The sequence below is a fragment of the Manacus candei genome, unplaced genomic scaffold, assembly GCF_025592945.1.
Source record: "Manacus candei isolate 608988 ecotype Guabito, Panama unplaced genomic scaffold, ASM2559294v1 h1tg000028l, whole genome shotgun sequence".
Classification (NCBI taxonomy): domain Eukaryota; kingdom Metazoa; phylum Chordata; class Aves; order Passeriformes; family Pipridae; genus Manacus; species Manacus candei.
The window spans coordinates 6,433,300-6,454,343 of record NW_026138076.1 but is presented as its reverse complement, the minus strand read 5'-3'; the positions used below and the strand labels follow the sequence as shown (position 1 = coordinate 6,454,343).

The following is a 21,044-nucleotide window of genomic DNA, read 5'->3' as shown; positions in this document are numbered from 1 at the left end:
AACTGCACTGATCCTATACCATGGCAAATTTAATATCAGATATCTTAGAAATCCATGTATTTAGGACATGGCCTAAGAACAAGGCTAGCAGTAAAATTGTATCTCTGTATTTTTTTTAAAAATCAGATTTCATTTCTATCACTGCAGTTGTTAATCTAAGCTTAACAGGAAAAAATTAATGATGGTTGACACTTGTGTAACTTCTACCATCCCCAAAAATGCTGTTTAACTACACCATGCAGTACCACAGAGTAGATTATTAGGCAGTTATTATACATCTGAAATTGTAGGAACTCTGTAAGCAGGGTGCTGTTATCTGAACTGGAATTTGACCAGGATGTGAAAGTTTACTTCCTGTTTTTAACAGAACAACTATTGCATGCTGATTAAGAAAGAGGAGGCTTCCAAGGAACAGTATCATTGATGGCCTCCAGTCATTCATAAAGCCAGAGCTGTAAGAACAAAATTGCCCCGGGACTGAAAATCTCCAAGTTCCCCATCTGCAAGGTACCTGCCTTCGGGTAGTTGATAAGAGGACAGGCAGAGCTGCGGGAGAAATTGAACTCATTTTGAACTGGACTAAAATTTTCTAGGTTAACACAGAACTAACATACTTCAAGAATTTGCAGTGACACTTCAGCATTTTATTTTCTTGGGTATCTGAGCTTCTCCTGGGATATCTTACTGAGAGTCAAATCCCTAGCATAAGTCATAGTTACTGAATCCAAACCATTCTATGTTGGACTTTGTCTTCACTAAGGAAAAATTAGGGCAGAGGTAGAAAGGAAAAGAAGTTTCTTTTAGCTAGGACAATAGCATATTATATGTATTAGAGGGTTAAAATAGTCTTATACTCCTACCTGTTTGCCTTCATTGAAATAGCATGTAATAACTACAAACTACCTTGCTCGTATTAGGATTTTATCACATTAAGGTACTCTGTATTTCCTAAAGTAAATGTTTTCCTTAGAGCAAAAGAGATGCATTTCCTCAAGTATATTAATTCCCAAGTTTGCTTAATGTGACCAAATTCATGCTGAGATGCAGAATTAAACACTTGGAAAACAAACCATTTAAAAAGTCAATTTGAAGTAAAATTTTAAAAAAAGTTATCAGTTATTATTTTCTTTTGACTACATAATATTTTAAGCAAAAATTTAGCTTATATATTTTCATGTTTTATGGGTTTTGTGATATTAAAGGCTATTAGTTCATTTCACCTTACTAAAATACTGGGGAAAAGTCATGAAAACTTTTCAGTGATTCTAAATAAAAAACAGTACTTTCATTCCAGTGGAAATTTTGGGATGTCTCTTGTTTGCTTCGATTCAGAAATTTTTAAATGTTAAACTATTGGACCTTGATGCAGAATCGAATTTCTAAGTAGATCTAATGATAAGTACGAGCCTGAATTTTAGGCATGTTTCAGTCATCTGTTGATGTTACTTGAATGAAAAAATGCTTTTTACCTGTCAAGACAGACTCTACTTCATTGCCCATAAAATTCATTTACCAACAGTTAATTGCTTGCCAATCATAAGTGATTTACAAACCTGTTTACCTCAGAACGACTGACCTTCAATTAATATAAGATTAAAACCATACAAAAATCTACTTTATTTCTTTCCCAAAATAGTTTCATAGAGACCTTATTTTCAAGTACAGATCCTATCCAGACCTGTGTATTTTACAACATTTTCTGATACCACAACTCAATGGCTTCAAAATTTTATGATAAATATCTTGCAGGTATCCTGCTTGCTGTCAGTTTTCCTCACTCACCATTTGTTACACAAAAGCTGCTAGTTACAGCAATCCTTACACTTCACATCTGTCACAAACATCTGCAAATTATTTCAACTGCTTGTAAAAATAAATTAGGGACTTGTTATGGTCTAAACTCACTAGCACTCATTTATTAATTAAATTTCACTGAGCAGTTTCTAAACTTGAATAACTTGTGTGCTGCACATCTTATGCTGAAACAAGAAGCCAAGGAGATGGGGGAAGGGAGCAAGGAGTGAGTGATGTGCATTTAAAAACAGCTGTATAGACCACTTCTTTTTTTAATGGAAATCCTTTCTTTAGTAAGTGATTCTTCGTAACTTTCACATGATGGAATCTAATTATTTAGATAGGAAACCAACTCTATGGCTATTTGGTTGTTGCTGAAAGGGGAACAAGGCCTTCCCTTGCTTTCCTGTAAATTCTGACCTCTTTGGGGTTTTTTTTGTCTCTTTAAAATCCACCTATCACTTCTATTTTTTAACATTTCACACCCTCTCTCATTGGAAATGGGGCCACATTCTTTCCTAGTGAATAACTCCAGCAACAAAAGAAGCTCAAATTTAGAAAGCGACAGGCAGCTAAGGACCATCTTACAGTTTCAGAGACATAAAAGGACAATCAGTCCTTGTAACAGGACAGTCTATGGTTTCCAATTTATTTGAGGACTAGGCAAAAATTAGTTAGCTTGGACCTGTCAAATTCATGACAATTCCAAGTTGAAAAGAGACTCATATCTTAAGAAAGCTTCACTCCACCCTGCTCTAGCTCATGGCAGTCAGATTGGTATCTGCAACCAGCTATAGCTCGAACACACAATTCATGATGGAGCAGAGGTGGTGTCATTTGGATCTGAGCCCATCTGTAATAGACAGCTTATTAAAAAAACAAACCAATAAACCCAAAATCCAAAAGAGTTGATACAACCAGCATGAAAACATGTTTAAGCTTTCTTAAAATAGATGATGAAACACTGAACTCTTTCAACTGCTTTATTCCTCTGATTACATTCCCCAAAACCTGGAAGAAAGAAGACACTAATTTAAAAGAACACTGAAATAAGAGTAATTCAGATTTTCTGTGTAGTTCTTCAGTTTCTGAGTTAGTATTTCTTTTTCTGTGCAGTGGTAGTGGTTAGGATAGAATGATGTGTACCTCAGCACTAAGTAAGAATTTTATCTTTATACCAGTTTTTATTATGAACTTGCCTATTTTTCATGTACAAAAAATAAATTATATATACTACACAGTACTGTAGAGCAGAAAATTAAAAGCAGCAGAACAAATTGCCGATTTCCCCCTAATTCATTGTGCTGGTTTTGGGTGGGGTAGAGTTAATCTTCTTTGCAGTGGCTGGTATGGGACTGTGTTTTGGATTTGTGCTGAAAACAGGGTTGAGAATACAACAGAGATGTTTTTGTTATTGCTGAGCAGCGCTTACGCAGAGTCAAGGCATTTTCTGCTTCTCCTATCACTCTGCCAGTGAGGAGGCTGGTGGTGCACAAGGAGTTGGGAGGGGACACAGCTGGAACAGCTGACCCCAACTGACTAAAGGTATATTCCAGACCATATAGTGTCATATATATATATATATCTATATAGTGTCATTTAAATCTGGGGGAAGAAGGAAGAAGGGGGGATGTTTGAAGTAAGAAGGAGGAAGGGGGGATGTTTGGAGTGGTGATGTTTGTCTTCCCAAGTCACCATTACATGTGATGGAGCCCTGCTCTCCTGGGGATGGCTGAACACCTGCCTGCCCAGGGGACATTGTGAATGAATCCTTGCTTTGCTTGCATGTGCAACTTTTGCTTTACCTATTAAACTGTCTTTATCTCAATGCATGAGTTTTCTTACTTTTACTCTTCAAATTCTCTTTCCCATTTCACTGTGAAGGAGTTATTGAGCAGCTGTGTGGAACTTGCTTGCTGGCTGGGGTTAAACTATAACATCCATACAAATGTTGGTAATTATTTTCCTCAGCAGCATCATGCAGTTTCTGACTCTGATGACTCTTAGAGGCACGTTTTTGGACTTTCCTAATTGTTGCTGGTCATACTTCTACTTTTCAAATTCAGCAACTATAAAAGACACAAGTTAATCTGTATCTGGATTATGTCTAAACCTATTATAAGAATGAAATAGAAAACAAACATTTCCATAATTTAAGCTTTTTTCATTTACTTTTTAAAACTCTACACTGTCAGGTTCACCCCTTTGTGGATGGAAGGTTGTGTCACTCCCAAGTGCAACTGGAGCCACTATCACACATATGTTCTTCCCCAGGCTCAGCAAGAAGGCTAACCATGGCAGCATCAAAACAGCAAGCAGGACATATGCACACAGAAATAAAAGCTCCCAATGTATTTTGATGTAGCTCTCCAGTTGACCTGAAACTCCCCTTCGTATGTAAACAGTTGGCAAAAGAAATCCACAACAATCTCCTTTCTAACTTTGAATTTTAATACTATGCTGTTTTTTAAAAATCTTGCAAGTTTGTTCAGCTAGTTTCAGAAAAGATTATTTTAGTGGCTTCCAAATACGCAAAGACAAAATTGAATTTGAAAGGAGCCCTAATTTTAAGTAAATAGAACTGTAGCTATAACTAGTTTTAAGATATATAACAGAACATTTAATCATATTGTTCTCAGAATTTAGCTTCTCCAGTTCAGCTTGAATTTGGCAACACTGTACTTACAGCTCACAAATAATATTTAAAATATACTTACAATTTACTCAGTGCTATTTATTTCACCTTCTATCTCTGCATTTTATGTTTGCTCACGTGAAACTCCCTAGTGCCCAGCCAGCTTCAGATTCTCTACCAGGTGTTCATATTTGCTCCTCCCATTTCTTCTGTTCGTTCATACCTTTTCTCCTGTTCCCATTTCCCACACTCAGCAACAGGCCAAGGGGCAAACCTTTCAGAAAGGAGCACAGAGACAAACACCAAAATAAGGCTTTGGTATGACAGACAAAATATTACAGCAAATTTGCTTAAATTCAGGAAACTGTAAAGGCCTGGGGTTTTTCTCGCCCATAGATTATATCAGCCTTTTTGTACTTCCTTTAGTGTTATTTCATACTTGCTATATGAAGCAGCTTCCTTAGGGGTTTAAGGATCTATTTCTTTTCTCCCCTAGAAGTAACATTATTCTGTTCTGTCTTACAATATTCAGAATCTGATACACTTAACATATTTTTCATTTAAATCTTTTTTACTATGAAGCTGTGAGAGAACATATTGTTACTGGTTTTGAAGCAAAATTCAAGCCTAACAGTGCATCCAGGCAATGTTAAGCTAAATGATACTGAAAATGGATGAAAAATATGGTTCACTCAAGTTTTCTTCTCCATGTGCTGGATTAGAGCAGATCTTCAAGGAGGTTTAAAAATTATCGATTAAATATAGATCAATGGCATTTCATAAACAAAAAACGAGTGCCTCTAAGGTAGTGATTTAAATATTCACGTGCTGGCTAAAAGTCTTTGCCTGCCTTATTAAAGGACTTAGATAAAAGAAGTTTACAATTTTAGCAAGTGCTTCCCTGAAAATATAAATGATTAGGTATAAGTATGCAGTGTCTGGAAGATAAAAAGCACAGAGATAGACTTAAGAAAGCAAGTGTTTATGTGCTTGATACACTGTAGTTATAGTATATTACCCGAAGTACACATGAGCTGCCTTGCCAAATTCAGATAAGATATAAATAGTGGTATTAGATGTTGGTGAAATTGTAAGTGGATACATATCAGTCTACTTTACAAGCAGTAATCCCTCTGCTGGCATTTAATATCATCACCTTCATTGATCACCATCACAGACTTTTTTATATTTCATCGTGGAGAATTTTTGGCTAGAAATCTGACTATTGTGAACAGTTTTGGTATTACTAAGTTTTGGTATTCATGTTTGTCAAGACAAGGCTTTTCTCGTATCTCTATTTGCTATTGCCTTGTCTAGGCTACTTCTCTCTTTGTCTACTCAATGCTTGTTATTCTACGCTCTCTTTAGACACCAATTCATCATCTGCTTTGTTAAACACTCCAAGTATAGGCTCAAATAACCTTAGTTAGGCTCTCTGCTGCCACATATCCAGAATTTAGGAAAATCTTCTTCCACTGATACTCAGTATTGCCTGCTGCTGGATCACTGTTATCAGTGTGCTACTCTGTCGTGCTGGCTGATGACCAGCATGGATGCAAATGCCCGGTCCGTTTACTGAAGTAGAATTCTACAGATGAAGTGACCAGAGGGGCAAAAACCAAAGAAGTAATTTTATTTTGTAAATTCAAATGCAAATTGTCCTTTACAAGGGTTTGAAATTCCATCAGGTTCCCAAATAGTGTAGTGGTGTACTGTGTTAATGATTATCTCCTCAAGCCATTCACAGGACACATTGACTGAATCATCATTAGTTGCTCCCCTAGCAGCATAAACCTATATGATCAATATATTTCCTGACTTTGTTCAAAGGCAAAATGTAATGACTCTGTTGCTCACAGTCATACCCACACACTTTGATGCTTCCATGAGTTTGATAAATGCAACCTCTTTTTAAGCCTCTGAATAATACACCACATAACCTATCCATCAACATGAAATGACCCCGTCATTGCAGTACAGCTCTGAGACTGCACATCCATTCATCAAACGTCTTTTTTTGACCATAATGGTAAATTCCAAGCTCATATTAATTTGTAAAGTTTCATATAATTCTTTTCTGTACTGAGAGCAGCAGACATTATATCTGTGAAAGAATTAAGAGCTGCAGCATCACAAATATAATCAATACTTTTCACAAAGGAGCCTCTCAAAGAGAACTTGTTGCTACCACACATTCTCATTTTTTAACAGATCATAGGACAGTTATCATCTAATGGGGCAGAGGGAGAGACTCACACTGTCTTCCCTCCAGAAAGTAGCTGCCATGGGCTAAATATATTGCCAAACTTTCCCAATATTCCCAGTGCTATTTCCTCTGAGCAGTCCCATACACTCAGAATTTCCCCAAATCTGCCTTGTTGTTTGAAAAAAATAACAAGTGAACATAAATAGCCATATGCTACTATTAAAATTACAGGTAACTATGAATTTCCTTGCAGCCTGGCTGGGACCAAAAAAAAAAATCTGGGAAGGACCATACAGAATGGAAAAGTTTGATTTGAAATAGACTCCTTTTAAGTGACCTTTGGCTGATGACATAGTGCTCTGTCATAATGGCTTCTGTTGTGCAGCAAGTATTAGAGAGCCAATAATAGGGTAATGAAAAACACAGGGCATTCTTGAGTGTGCCATAAATAAAATAACTTTACTTAATTAATAAAAATAGCATATACGCTAACTTCATGCTTAGTGGTCTAGCTACAGAGACTGTCCATAAATTCAATTACCTGGGATCAAATTTTTCCAATCAGAACCTGTCCAATAGAAACTGGAAAATTTTGAAGAATAATTGATAAGGGTTCTCTTATAAAAGCCTGGAAAAAAAATCACCACCGAAGTAGAAAGATTTGCCTGGTGAAATGCTTAAATTTTTGCTGTAGCAACTTACAAATGTGACTTCTGGGAAATTATTGATAGTGACAGAAAGAAAATTGAAGCCTTTGAGATGTGGTGCAAGCAAAGACTCTTGCATATCTTCTGGACAGAAAAAAAAGATAAATGCTCATATTAAATATGTTACTGGAGAAAAGTAGACTTGGTTGTCAGAAATGCATAGGTGTAAATGTATGTGCTTTGGACACATCAGGAGCAGAGATGGAAATAACCTTGAGAATGTAATTATGGAGTGAATGGTGACAAGTCATCATAATTGAGAGCAGCTAGAAAGGAGGTGGATAGATGACATGCAGTAGGCTGCTGTGCCTTCAGTTTCTGAATGCTCAAAACTAGCAATGGATCACAGAGGCTTCTAAAAATTCTCCTGTGAAGTCACCAGTATGCAGATGCCAATACATTGATTTTATTTCACTTCAAGCAAAGGAAACAAGTGCAATCATTCTGTCAATATAGTGGTTTGTAGATTACAAGTGTATTCACGAATACACAGTTTCACAATGACTTCAATGTTACGTACAATGACAATCCTTCTCATTCCTGAATGTCCCGGGATACTACAGAAGTAGTAGACTTGTCTAGTGGCAAGTGTAACTGTCTCTGGCAAGTATATATGGACAGACCAGGGAACTAACAGATCGAGAGCAGCCCTGCTGAGGACTCGGGGGTGCTGGTGGATGAGAGGCTAGACATGAGCTGGCAATGTGGTCTCACAGCCCAGAAAGCCAACTGTATTCTGGGCTGCATCCAAAGCAGCGTGGCCAGCAGATGAGGGAGGTGATTCACTCCCTCTACTTGGCCCTCAGGAGACCCCACCTGGAGTGCTGTATCTAGTTTTGGGATCTCCAGTGTAAGAGGGAGCGAGTTGGGGCGAGTCAAGAGGAGGGCCATGAAGATGATCAGAGTGTTGGAGCACCTCTATATGAGTAAAGGCTGAGAGAGCTGGGGTTGCTCAGCCTGGAGAAGGCTCCGGGAGACATATTGTGGCCTTTCAGTACAGATGGGGACAGACATTTTAGCAGGGCCTGTTGGGATAAGACAAAGAGTAGTGGTTATAAACTAAAGGAGGGTAGATTTAAACTGGATATAAGGATTTTTTACAACAAGGGTGGTGAAACACTGGAATAGGTTACCTAGAGAGGTCATGGATAGCCCCATCTGTGGAAACATTCAAGGTCAGGTTGGACAGGGCTCTGAGCAACTTGATCTAATTGGAGATGTCCCTGCTCACTGTGAGGGGGGGGCTGGACTGACTAGACATTTAAAGGTCCTTTCCAACCCAAACTATTCTATGATTCTGTTACAAACTGCCTTATCTCCAAGCATGTCTCAGAATAAGGACATTTTCAGACAGCACAGATAAAGCCCTCCTTACCAAAATGGGAGCAAAAAATAACATTTAGACAAATCATGGCTAGAGATCAGTTTCAAGGCAGTTTTTCATCCATACAGTATCTGGTCCTTCCCTTTATTCAGAACTGGAGGTACTCCATGAAAAGTTAGTGAGTTGTGGGACTCTTCCACAGCAGCACTTTGCATCTCCAGGTGATTGTCTTAATGAGATCATACGCACAAATCCCCCTGCACTCTTTTATAGATTTTATCTTGTCAGTGTAGAACATGGGAGACACAAAAGTCCCTGGCTTGGGACAAAACTCGCTTCCTGGTCTATTCTTAGTGTAATTTCACTGCAAATACCCTCTGGAATGGAACACTTCTGGAACTTTTTTATTATGGCAATGCACGTTGTGAAGAAGCCCACCTCTGACCCACCTCAATTTACAGCAGATGTAAAATGCATCAATTATTAAAATAGGCAGTTAATTAGGTGCTGTTATCAAAGACATGTTACACTGCAAAGTTTAATTAGAAATGTCAGGGATAACTCTGAAGGTCCAGGGTAGAAAACTTAAGAGGCTATAATTTTAACTGGACAAGCTGCATGCAACTACATGTGCGAGAGACTCAACAGATGGACTAAGAGGAAAGACAACCAGAAACAAGGACTAATACCACAGTCAAAAAGCTATGAGAGAGAGAAAGCTTCTGTGTAAAACTGAGGGCAAAAAATTATTTTCCAGGGTTTGCTTTTTACTGAGTTCAGAGGAACTGGTATATTGTAGGAAACAATGCTTATCACTGGAAAAAGTAAATAGGCTTTCATAAGGAGAGGAAATAAACACCAGCATTCATAATTAGGAGGCAATCTGACAGAGAGCAACCTTCTAGATACGAAGAACTGGCCAGATATTACAGTTGAAAACAAGAAATTAAGCATTTTTTCCCCCTCTTGACCTATTTGATTGTGATTTAAAAAATTTAATACTGAAGGACCACACTCCACCACCTGGGTCTGCAAAGCAGGAGCTTTCAAGAGCATAGCTATTATTAGGAAGACAAGTGCTTTCCTAACCTACCGGATAGGATTTCTTACTTGTCTGCCCAGCTGACTGATAGGTATTTCTTATTCTGCAGTTCCCAACACACTGTCATGCTTTAATATGACTGTTCAGTTCTTAGTCATTGTTACTATCCATGTTTACTGTACTAACAAAGACCTGAGGACAACCATTAAGCAGTTCCTGGAAACGTGAGCATAGCTTAATTTAATCAACATGAATTAAAGGATCTTCTGAGCTTAAAGTAATCACTCCATACTCTCTTCTGTTTCACTTGAAAGCTGTTTTTTCTGAAAACCCTGTGCTGCATTATTTCTCCTACCAATAAAAACACATTTTTCCTTTCTTGGTCCTTTCCTTGAACCTCTCCTGTCACGAGAGAAAGAAGCACTTCACAAGTGTTCAACACCCTTTATTTCAATCATAGTCTAAAATATATTAATTAACAAACAAACAACAAGCAGATCAGAATAAATACATCCCAATAAAAATAATGTGAATAAAGCTAATAAAATATCAATGGAAACAATAAAATCTGGGTAAAGACGAAAAGCACTCAGTCATATTATTAGACAGAGCTATCCATTAAAACTCATGGGATCATGTGAACCTGGCTACAGCTGTACAAGAAGCAGAGTCCAAGTCAGATCTTAGCTGCTTGCTGAAATTAGAAGGGTGAAGGTCAAACAAGCAAAAGCAACAAACCAGACACTAGCAGCTGTAATCATATCTTCGAGCAGATTTCGGGACTATACAGATTAAGAGCGCTACAAGTCAGATTACCTGAAGGTTTTATGTTTCTACGTTCTGAAAATGCCATGCATATATTCAAGCTAATTGGCAGTTAAGTGTTCATCCACACCTCCCTTCGTTGGTTGTGATATCAGAACCACTCGCTCTGTTTTTAGAATTTCAAATGGTGCAGAAGTACACTGCTTCTCTTCTGAGAAAAGATGGGATCTCTGCCTAATTAGCCCATGATTACAGAATTTGCACCTACTCCTCTCTCAGCCACTTGCTGATCATGACTTGTCTAAGACTCATTCAAAGCACCATATATCTGGCTAATACTGCTGACTCATTATAACCTGTGAAAGCAGGAGTCTTGTGTGAACCTCTCCTAGACAGTCAACTTTCCACTGATGCTGTTCAAGACTTCTGTGTTATATGAACTTCGCTATTTGTCTGAAGTGTGCAAGAAGAGAAAGATCTTGGTCCACAACCAAGAGTACTTCGGTGTAGAGATTCACAAACAACTTGCTCAAGATGAAATACAATTTTAATCGAATGAGCAAACTTGGCCTGGCACTTTCAAGTCAAACCTTTGAATTGTCACATCTAACTACATATTAGTTTCATTGTTCGTATGCCTTACAATGCAAGACTATCTTATTCTTCAGTGGAAAATAAAAGTGATTAGAAGTGCATACTAGAAGATTTGCACTGTGTTTGTCCTTAACTTAGACTAAAATCACGTTGTGGGAGCATAGCCCTTTACCTTTTCGTTCTTATTCCCACTTCACAGCCCACCGTATAAACATTTCTAAAATGGTGTCAGTTTGTGAAAAACTTGTAACGACAAGTTACAACAAAAAGTTATTACATTGTAGGTCACACTAATTATATGCATAAAACATTGCTTTTCAATGACAGTTAAAGAATACTCAAAAATTTACATTAAACCCCAAGAAGTTCAGAGACTTAGGTGAAGTTTCTGGAATGCAACATCCATAATACTTCAATTCTGCCCGTGAAGAAGCCTGCCCAATATCTTTCTAGCTTTATGCTTGAGTCATGAAAAAAAACTCCGCAAACGTCACTTTAAATTTATTTCTTATGTTATTTTTACTAACTTATGTTCTCTCTTTTTCTATTTAAACTGAAGACAACTCATACAGGTTTTTGATACATGCTTGCTTTTTTAGTTACAGAATAATCTTCTAGGATTTGTTTCTGATTTATTGTGTTAATAGAAGTGTGTTAAAATAAGGAATCTACGTCAAATTAATTGTTTATATTAGTAATTTGATTTGGGAAGCAAAGTACCTAATGTAACAAATGTAAGGATAGAAAACCTACATTTGTTCAAAATATATTAATTCTGACAGTACCTCTTATTTGATTGACAACAAATTAGAGTTGATAGCTAGTCTGAGTACTTCAGCTCTAAGGGAAATCTAAGTGGTCCCTTTAGTTTGAATTAGGAAAAAAGATTACATGCTTGGTATTGGCTTTATTTATTTACTAAAATCAGTACAAGCTTGCTAAAACTGAATCGTGTATCCCAGTCTTACAGTCACCTGTCCATTGTGAATGCCCAAATCAATCCGTTCCTAAGCCTGGAGAGAATCACTTTATCTAAGTCTGGACTCATAGCCAAATTTAAATGCCTGGTCTGATGACACCCTTCTGAATTTCAAAATTAGTGTCTGAGATCTTCAGTGTTCCTTGCAACTCTCAATCATTTTCCGTATAATCCTTCTGAGCTGGTTTCATAGAGGCTATGGACATTCAAGGCTTTAACACCCCCAGGACAACACTGCAGGGAGACAAGAACACTGCTGTAGGAGAGCAATTTGCTACCCACATGCTATTACACCAAAAGTTCCAGAGAGTTCCTCAGTCTTTGTACATTTTCCTCCCACACCTTGTAAAGCTGAAATTTGGCATACTTCACCATAATCTTACTTACTTACCCCCCTTCCTGTCCCCTCACCCTCCTGCATCTTTCCTGCCGGCTGCCAGGCCATCCCAGCCCTTCAGCTGTGCCCAGCAAGGCCCCTGTCCCACATGTGCAACCCCTGTGGAGAAACTCCCTCCACAGAGACTGGCCCTGGCCTCCTGCCTTCAATTTGCTCTAAAAAATATTCGTTAGAGACTTTCAAAACTGAGAAAAAAATTATACTTTCAGCTGGTTCGAATAACAAAAAACAGTCAGCTGAAGGCCCTAAATTAGACTTGATCAGTTAAAAGTCATCTTCCAGCTGTCATGCACCTTCCCTGAGCAGCAGGGGCATCTGGAAAACACTTAACAGCCACCTATACTTCAGACGTGCAGGGCACATAATGCAGACTCAAAACAGACAGATATATCCCACTCTGCTACTGGCGACTTTCCAGACATACCCCATCCCCTGGAAATATGAATATTAAATTACAAAGACATTTTACACAGAAATATTTCCTAAGTTGGCTGGCGAGGGCTCCTTTGGTCTGCATATTCAAGTTTCTCCTGAAGATTTACAAGCAAAGCGTGAATGCTGCTCTCTCCCCACATCTGCCTGGAGAAGGGCTGTTCACTCCGGCCTGCCACCCCACACACCGCTCCCCACGTCCTCCTCTGTCACGCCGACCAGGCCCCAGATGCCTGAGGGACCGGCCAGACGAGCCCGCGCAGCCATGAGCGGCCCGGGCTCCGTGAGGCAGCACCAGCACGACTCTCGTCCTCCCGCCCTGCAGCCGGGACCCCGCGGGCTCGATCCCTGGCGCTGTCGGCAGCCGGACATCGCACTCGGCGCCGACCGCGCCCGCGGCCGCCTCGGCGGAGCCCGCCCGGCCCGGCCCGGCCGCTCCCGGGCTTTTGGCGCCAAGCTGAGGCAGCGCTGCGGCGGCCGCGCCCGGGACCGCCCGCCCTGCGCGCGGCTCGGCACCGTGCGACACTTACTGGGCGGCCTCGCCCCGGCCCCGGGGCTGGGGGCTCCTGACGGGGCGGCGCCGCGGGCCCCGGACGAGCAGGGGAAGGGGAAGGGGCGGGGGCGGCGTGGAGGCTCCTCCCGGGCTGCGCTTCCCCGGGCGGGCGGAGAGCGGCGCTGGGTCCCCGCGGCGCACGCTCCGCCCGAGCCTCCCCCTCTCCCGGCCGCCGCCGCCGCCGCTGCTGCCGCCACCGAGCCGCTCCCCCTCCCCCAGCCAGCGCTCCCGAGCAGGAGCCGACGCGCCGCGGAGCAGGAGGCGGCGGGAGCCCCCAGGGCAGTGGCCGGCGGGGTGGCGGCGGAGCGGCGAGCACCACCCGGCACGGAGGCTGCTCAATGCTGCACCTTCCGGAGCTGCATGAGGTAAAGGCGGCTCCGGGTCCCGCTTCCCCCCGTGCCCGCTCCCCGCTCCCCGCGGCCGCGGGGGTGTGTGCGCGGGGCCGGGGCCGCGGAGAGCTCTTTGTGGGCCCGGCTGGGTGCGGGGCGGCGGGGCGGTGGGGAGGGTGCGGGGCGAGGGCTGAGGGGACGTGAAGTTGCGGGAACAAATGGAAAGTGGCGAGTGGCCGGGCCCCCTCCCCGGGGGGGCTCCCGGCGGCGCAGGGGGGCGGGCGGGGGGCTCGGCGGGGCAGGGGGGCCACGGGGGGGTTTTGTTTGCGCTCGCCGCCGCCTCTCTCCCTCCCTCCCTCCCTCCCCCTCTCCTGTTGGCTTCTCTGCCTCCCGATAGTTTTGAGGCCTAACTGTTTAGGCCTCGTCTCTCGGCTCCGGGGCCGCTGTGCCGGCTCCGAACCTTCCCCAGCGCCGGGAACGGCCCCTCCGCCCCCCCCTCGGGCCGTAAGGGGCCCTCGGCCGCGGGGCATCCTACGATCGGGCCGCAAATTTCATTGTAAAACCGTCGGCTGCGAACTAACAGTGTTGGGCTGGAGCAGCTCCGCAATGAAAGGAGGCGCTGGGGGGGAGCGGAGGGGCCAGAGCCACGGGGAGAGGCTGCGGGCCGGGCCCCGCTCCCGCCGGGATGCGGCGGGGTCAGCGCCGGGGGGCGCGGCCGGCGGGGCGAACACCCGGGCCTTCAGCGAATTGAGGGTGAGGAATGGAAAAAGAGGGTTAGAAAGTCGTTTCCATTCTGCTGAACTTTTGTTTTCTAACCGATAGAGGCCGGTAGAGGACTGTGGAGAAGGAAAGTTTATAACCAGCAGCGCCAGGATGGACTTCCCTGCTACCCAACCAAAACCTGCTGCCGACGGTAAAATCATCTACTATCCTCCTGGAGTGAAGGAGATTACGGACAAAATTACCAACGATGAGGTGGTTAAACGGTTAAAGGTGAGCATCCCCCTTTCCCTGCCACTTCTACTCGTTAAGGTAAACATTTTTTCACTGGAATGGAGAACTGCCAGAGATTCCTTGTCCTTGTTGCCTGCAGACATTCATGGGAATACCACTTCCTTGCTTTTCCTTAAAAGAGGAAGACTCGTTTTTGTAATTCACGACTGTTCTCTTGCAAGTTCTCTCAACGCCAGAGTTGATACATTAAACTGCTAATTTGTACATGAAACACATCCACAGGTTTGGGGAGAGATCTGAAGTGGAATCATAGGTAATACAGGATGTTCACAAAAAACAAAGATTAATTTCTGGATTTTTTAGATGGAATTTTGAAGTTGTTTCATGTGTAAAACCTTCCTCAGACTTTTTACTTTAATATAATACATATTGTTTCTTTCCTACTCAGTATAATTGGTGTCTGGCAAAGTTGCTAAATTTTCATAAGTAAAAGAGATTGTTATAGAAGCATCCTCTCTACTTGTTTGACAGCATCCTGGGAGCCTCTGAGGCTTATCTCTGATTTTTATTTTGTTAATCCCTTTTTCCACTGGGAAAAAAGTGAAATGCTGCTGTGATACAGTGGTATTATTTCTTAACTCTGTGCTGAAAATAGATAATAAAGTTGAGCATTGATCAAATATTGACACAGCTCGTTTGTTAGCACCACGGTCTTTGGACCAGAAAGTTTCTGTAACCTGGGATTTGGTCCTATGCCCATATTGGATATGTAGTAATAATTTTTAGAGATTGGAAATATTCTGTCATCTGGTGATCTGTGTCCCATCACAACAGTGACCCCACAAAAACTGAAAAATAGAAACCAGAGTCTTGACTAGTCAATTAATACATTGAAAAGTTGTCTTAGCTATAAATGTGAGGAAAATGTAGAGTTTGTGCTTTACTTTGAAAGCAGCAAGGCACATGTCAGTTGTTTCATTGAAAATGAGCCTTGTTGTCCATTTACGGTTTTGTGGACAAGTCCTGCCTAGTATTTTTAAGACTCCAGTGGAATATGGCCAGTTACAGGAGAAGATCCTAGATTTGTGATTATTTAGACAGGCACCTTGGATCAAAGTCTGTGGAATGGGGAGAAGTGCAGTTTTGAGGTGCTTGTTGAAACGGGTATTCTGTTGTCCCAGTTGGAGGACTTGCAGTAGTGAGCTGTGTCATTCCTAGATAATAGGAATAATAGAATTTCAAAATCCTGTATATATGTTTTGCTGAATTCACGTGTGTGTGCATGGATTGAACATAATTTTGAGGCTAAGAGCAGAATTTTTTCTCTGTTTTTAATGAAATAGTGTTCAGGTGGCCAAAAGATTTTAGACTAAATGGGAAAAAATACTTTGCTAGTGCACTTACATCACTGAAAAGACAAAGATTTTTCTTACCACATTGGTACTATTTAATCTGAGTTTGAGGAAGTTTTTTGGTCAGATATTGGCTTTACTGAAGCATCAAGAAAATTGGAAGTACTGTACATTCTAGAACAAAGTAGGGTTTTTTTATGCTTTTGTATAGGTATATGTATAATCTTTATGTAATCTGTTCTTCTTTATATCAACTTGATTTATAAAAGCAAATTCATTTTGGTATCTGGAATATTATGATGATGCAGTGCATGGGATGGAAATGCTTGAAAAAGATTTGTTCAGTTAAAAGATAACTTTCCGAACTTTAAATATGACTTAATGATAAAAGCCAACTTTAGCAGAATGTACTAACTCAGGCATGAATCAATTCTTGAAACTGTAGATTTTTTGCCTGCTTGGCCACACGTGAGCTAAAGATGCTCTTATAGGAGATGTTTCTTACACAAAGTGCATAGGCAGCTTAACTTAGTGTTTTGGCCACCAGGCTCTGGATCAGTTCCTGCAGATTTTGGTTCTTTTAGTGTGTTGAAGTCATGGTCAACTTAATTGGTTACAAATTTGTATCCTTATTAGCAAATTTTCTGATATCACATCTGTATCTGTATTTTTGTGACCAGACCTCTTCTCCTAATGAAAGCTTTTCTTATTATTGGAACTTGAGACGTTCTGGGCACCTGTCCCAGAGTGCCTGAGCAGCAGCTTTTGTGCCAAGGACTTTTAAAAAGAATGTTTTTGTATCCTTTCCCTCCTTCTGCTTGGGGTTGTGGGTAGTAAAATGTAGGCCAGATCCTTTCAAAGTGTTTTGATACATCTGTATGATAACATTATTATCGTCCTGAAAATGAAAATATTGAGAATTTTAAAATCAACGTGCATCTTTTGAGCGATGTGGGAAGGAGAAGCCTCAGGGTTGCATATGTATGGCAAATGAAACGCAAGTTCAGGTGCTTAATGGAGTCAAAGGTAGTTTCTGGTGTGTTAGATTACATTGATGGGACGGTGCCTTAGAGTGGGACAGCATGTGATGTATAATTTCAGCTGCTGAGGAAGTGATTTTAACTGTGGTGTACTGTGGCTGGGGAAAGTGTCCATTTAGTACATCCAATTACGTTTAACCAAACTAGGCAGCTGGCATGTAGGAATGTTGAGGTTTACTGTACTTTTGACTACAAAATGATTTTTTTTTTCCTTAGGTCAGTCTTCCTTTTTACAGGGCAACTCCTCAAGTTACGTAGTGATTGGTTTCAGGGCTGTAAATCCAATGCTGGCCAATTTGGGTAAGGCTTGTGGAGAGAGGTGATAACTTTTATTTAACCAAGTGATAGAAGGGGAAAACAAACGATTCTAAGGCACCCAAGTACCTCTCCTTCAGTTCCAAACCAAGCCAGCAACTAAATAAAAGTTGAGAACCGTTGGACTAGCAGTGTTATATTTCTTTCCATAAGATAGCTGAAGGTTGAAAGAAGTTTTAGAAACTTGGCATCTGCTTTGCTGTGAAGTTTCTCTACGACTACTGAAATTTTTTCAAAATGGACTTAATTTTACTGCCTTGTTAAAATTCTAGACTTGTATACTGCTGTCAGTAAACTGTTACATCTCAGGTATAATTTTGCGTGATCACAAGAGAATATTTTGATGTCATTTATATAAAACTGTGTAGCAATGATGAATAAGATTTATTGTAGGGTATTTAATTGTCAGATGCACTACCACTAGCCCCATCAATCCAAAATGCATAGGGACTGACTTTTTCTGAGACCCATGTAAACACTCCTGGTAGGCAAAGCCAGAACTGCCACCGAAAGAAGTGGCACTCTCTGGTGCTTGTCCCAACCCCAGTTCTGTACCCTCTCTACAAGTATTTGGTTTTGCTGCACTCCAAAACGGATGGGTCAACAGATCCAGGTTAACCCTAACTATGTTAATTTTAACCTGAACCATTTTCTTATGTGACTTATCACGAGAGCTCACAAATAATTGGGCTGGCATAGGGGAAAAAGCAACTTCTTTCCGTGGCAGTCCTACCTTGGAACATTGAAGGAACTTCACAGTCAATTTGAATGTGAAAGTTTGCAAATGTTTTCTTTTGAGATAGAAGTGAGGACTTCTGCATTGTTTCTGCAAAACTGTCTTGCCTGCTAGACCTTTTACCATAAAAGAAATACTATAAGATGGTGAGTTCAGGTGCAGCTTTGTACTAAAGACTATACAGTTTGGTATAAGTGTATGACAAGTCTGTAGAAAAACAGAAAATATTTACAGTGCAGGATTTTTTTACCTGTAGATATCAGTGTAAGCAACACTGATTCATAAAATCTGTAAAAAAAAAACCATTCAGGTTTTTGTTTTGAGGGGTTTTGGGGGTGGAGAGAGTGATTTTTCCTTTTGTTTTTCAATCTGTCTTGTAGTCTTGTTCCTTTTCCCATGGTGACAGTCTGGCAAGGCATTTTCTGTGAAAAGTTTCGTTCGATTTGCACACCCCCCACACCCTTTAATTCTCTCTCCAATAGTCCCCCTACCATCCCACCCCAAGGCCTAGCTTGTGATCATCTGGAGAAGTTAGCACTCCTGGTGTACCTTGAAGTCTTCCTTATCTTGTCCCATGGCATTTCTTAGTTATCTGATATGTATTTGTGCCAGAGTGAAACAAACACTCCCTCTCCTTCTTCCCATTGTCTTTCTGTTTGTTCCTCTTGATATTAGGTATTGGCCTCTTTGTAGTTGGGCCTGTTACATTTTTATTTTCATATCACTAGAAGTAGCTGATGCCAGCAATTTACCTTATCATGCACAGGTTTTTTAGGTATCTGTTACATAATGTTAAAATTGAGAAAGGTTATTGTTGCTGTTTAAATGTTTTGGAGTAGATTGTAGTTCTGTGAGAGGAAAAAAAAGCTACTCTTTACTCACTCTGATATTTCTGCATAAGTTAATGGCCACTCTCTTAAGATTGTGTAATTAGATGGAACTTTGACCTGACCTGGCTGTGGCAAGGTAGTTATTTTGAACAAGACTGAAAAATAGAAATTAGAATATCATCTGGGAGAAGAGAGTCTGTTTTCCCTTGTGTCACACACTAGAATTTGGTATGTTTGAGGGGAAAAGGTATACACATATTAAGTATGTTGGATTGTGTTAGTTAATAAGTGCTCTTTGATGGCAAGACTTAGATGACATGGGTATTTTCATGGCTTAGACCTCTGACTTGCATGTATTTACATGCTTATATTTAAGAATTATAAGTAATTTTGTGGAGGTCATATAGCCAGGTTACAGAAATTATCTGCAGTTAATTATTCTAACAATTTTAAAACTTCCATTAATTGTATTTAACTGCAGACTGCAGTTGCAATGTTCTTGAGCTATTGCCGGCCACAGAAGCCTAAAGCCAAATTTCTAATTTGATTTTGCTCATAGTTTAATCTTTTTAATTAGTTTGACTCTTGTAACAATCAAGTTTTTCATTAACTAGGACAGGCCACTAGTCAGAGAAGAAATTGTGTTCTGATTATTTTTTTCCAATGGAATATTAACCAATTGCTTTGTAAATGTCCCAGTTTTGTCAGTCCTTAGAGGAATAGACCATGTAAGCTCACCCAGTTCACCCAGATGTTACTGAATTTCAAACTGATTGATGATGACACCCTTTGTTTTTTATCTGATAATTTTCTTTTCTTACAAGTACATCAGTAATTAATGGCAATTTCACATGTACAATATTATTCTAATGGTTTCCCAGCAACAATAAGATAAATGTATTGTGAAAGAAAAGAAGCCGCAATTTGAAAGGGGGGGGAAAAAGAGGTTGCTAAATTAGAAATGATAACTTCTGATGTCTGACCACCAAAATGGACAGACTAGTTCAGAAGTCTTTATGCCCTCATTTATTCTATTATAAACCTCAGAGAATTATTAATCCTATTCTTATGCTAATGCTTTTTTTGTGAGGTGACTGCATGATGTTAATCGCAGTTAAAAGATGAGGAACTGAAAGGCTACTGAAAGGGAAAAAACAAAACCCCAGGCCCAGAAAGACAAGCTGGCTTCCTATGCCTGATTTGGCATTTCTAAATGGTGACTTCTGAAGTGACTGTGCATTCTGTTGCATTCTACATGTTCAGACCAGAAGTTCCTTTGATTTCAGTTACATTTCTGAGTTCCTAGCACTTTAGTAAACCAGGCCTCATCATCACTCCTTAAAAACACAGAAAATGACAAATGTTTTCTGTGAAAATTGTCTTATAGGCTGTTTAACAAGCATTGTATAGAAACATGGTAATAGGTGGGAGGCTAACATTCAAGTCTTCAGAGTTAACTGTTTGAAAATACGGCACAAATATTCCTTTTGTGCAGTATTTTTCTTCAGTTGTAGAATTCCAGCTTCAGTAAATAAGAAAGATGGCCTTTGGGCAATATGCTTCTCTACCAACAACCTTGATTAACTCCAGAAGAAGATTTTTTCTGTGAACTGAACCAAGTAATGGCATCAAGTTTTAGGTTGTGGTGTTTTGGTCTTGTTTTTTATTGTTGTGGTTTTTTGGGGTGTGTGTGTGTAATCACTTACCAAGTACTGTATTAGCATTAGGATTACAAAGTCTGACTAAAAGCTTGAGAAGTAAAGGATTATTTACCTTAGAAAAGAGATGAATAGGAGTTGTGATAACAACATACAAAATTACAAATGACAGATAGTAAATTAGGAATTTCTGGGTTTGTCCCCCTCCCATGAAACAGAAACAAACTGTTAAAAGGCTAAATATTTCTTAGGGACATACTGGAAGGCTGCAGCAGACCAGAGCTGTTCTAATGTTGTCTTTAGTGTACGTGACATGATTTAATCATATAAATCCCTTTAGGTGGGTGTGTCTGTCAGTATCTATTTTTATGGTATAATGTGGGAGACTTTTTGTGTATTTAA

At 40.5% G+C, this 21,044-nt stretch overlaps 1 protein-coding gene across 6 annotated transcripts in view; it reads left to right on the top strand.

The window, feature by feature from the left end:
• The first annotated feature begins 13,522 nt into the window (after positions 1–13,522).
• Positions 13,523–21,044, top strand: part of PDS5A (PDS5 cohesin associated factor A) — an 86,654-nt gene continuing 79,132 nt past the window's right edge. For 4 of the 6 annotated variants that reach the window (XR_007904894.1, XR_007904893.1, XR_007904892.1 and 1 more), the window contains exons 1-2: positions 13,614–13,793; positions 14,580–14,750. Coding sequence is in view for 3 of the 6 variants with exons in the window: in XM_051789913.1 (XP_051645873.1) it covers positions 13,767–13,793; positions 14,580–14,750 (198 nt within the window). In the remaining 3 variants the exon portion in view is untranslated. Of the gene's footprint in view, positions 13,794–13,889; positions 13,907–14,579; positions 14,751–21,044 lie in introns of those variants that run through there. The other 2 variants (XM_051789915.1, XM_051789914.1) reach the window with 2 other exon arrangements.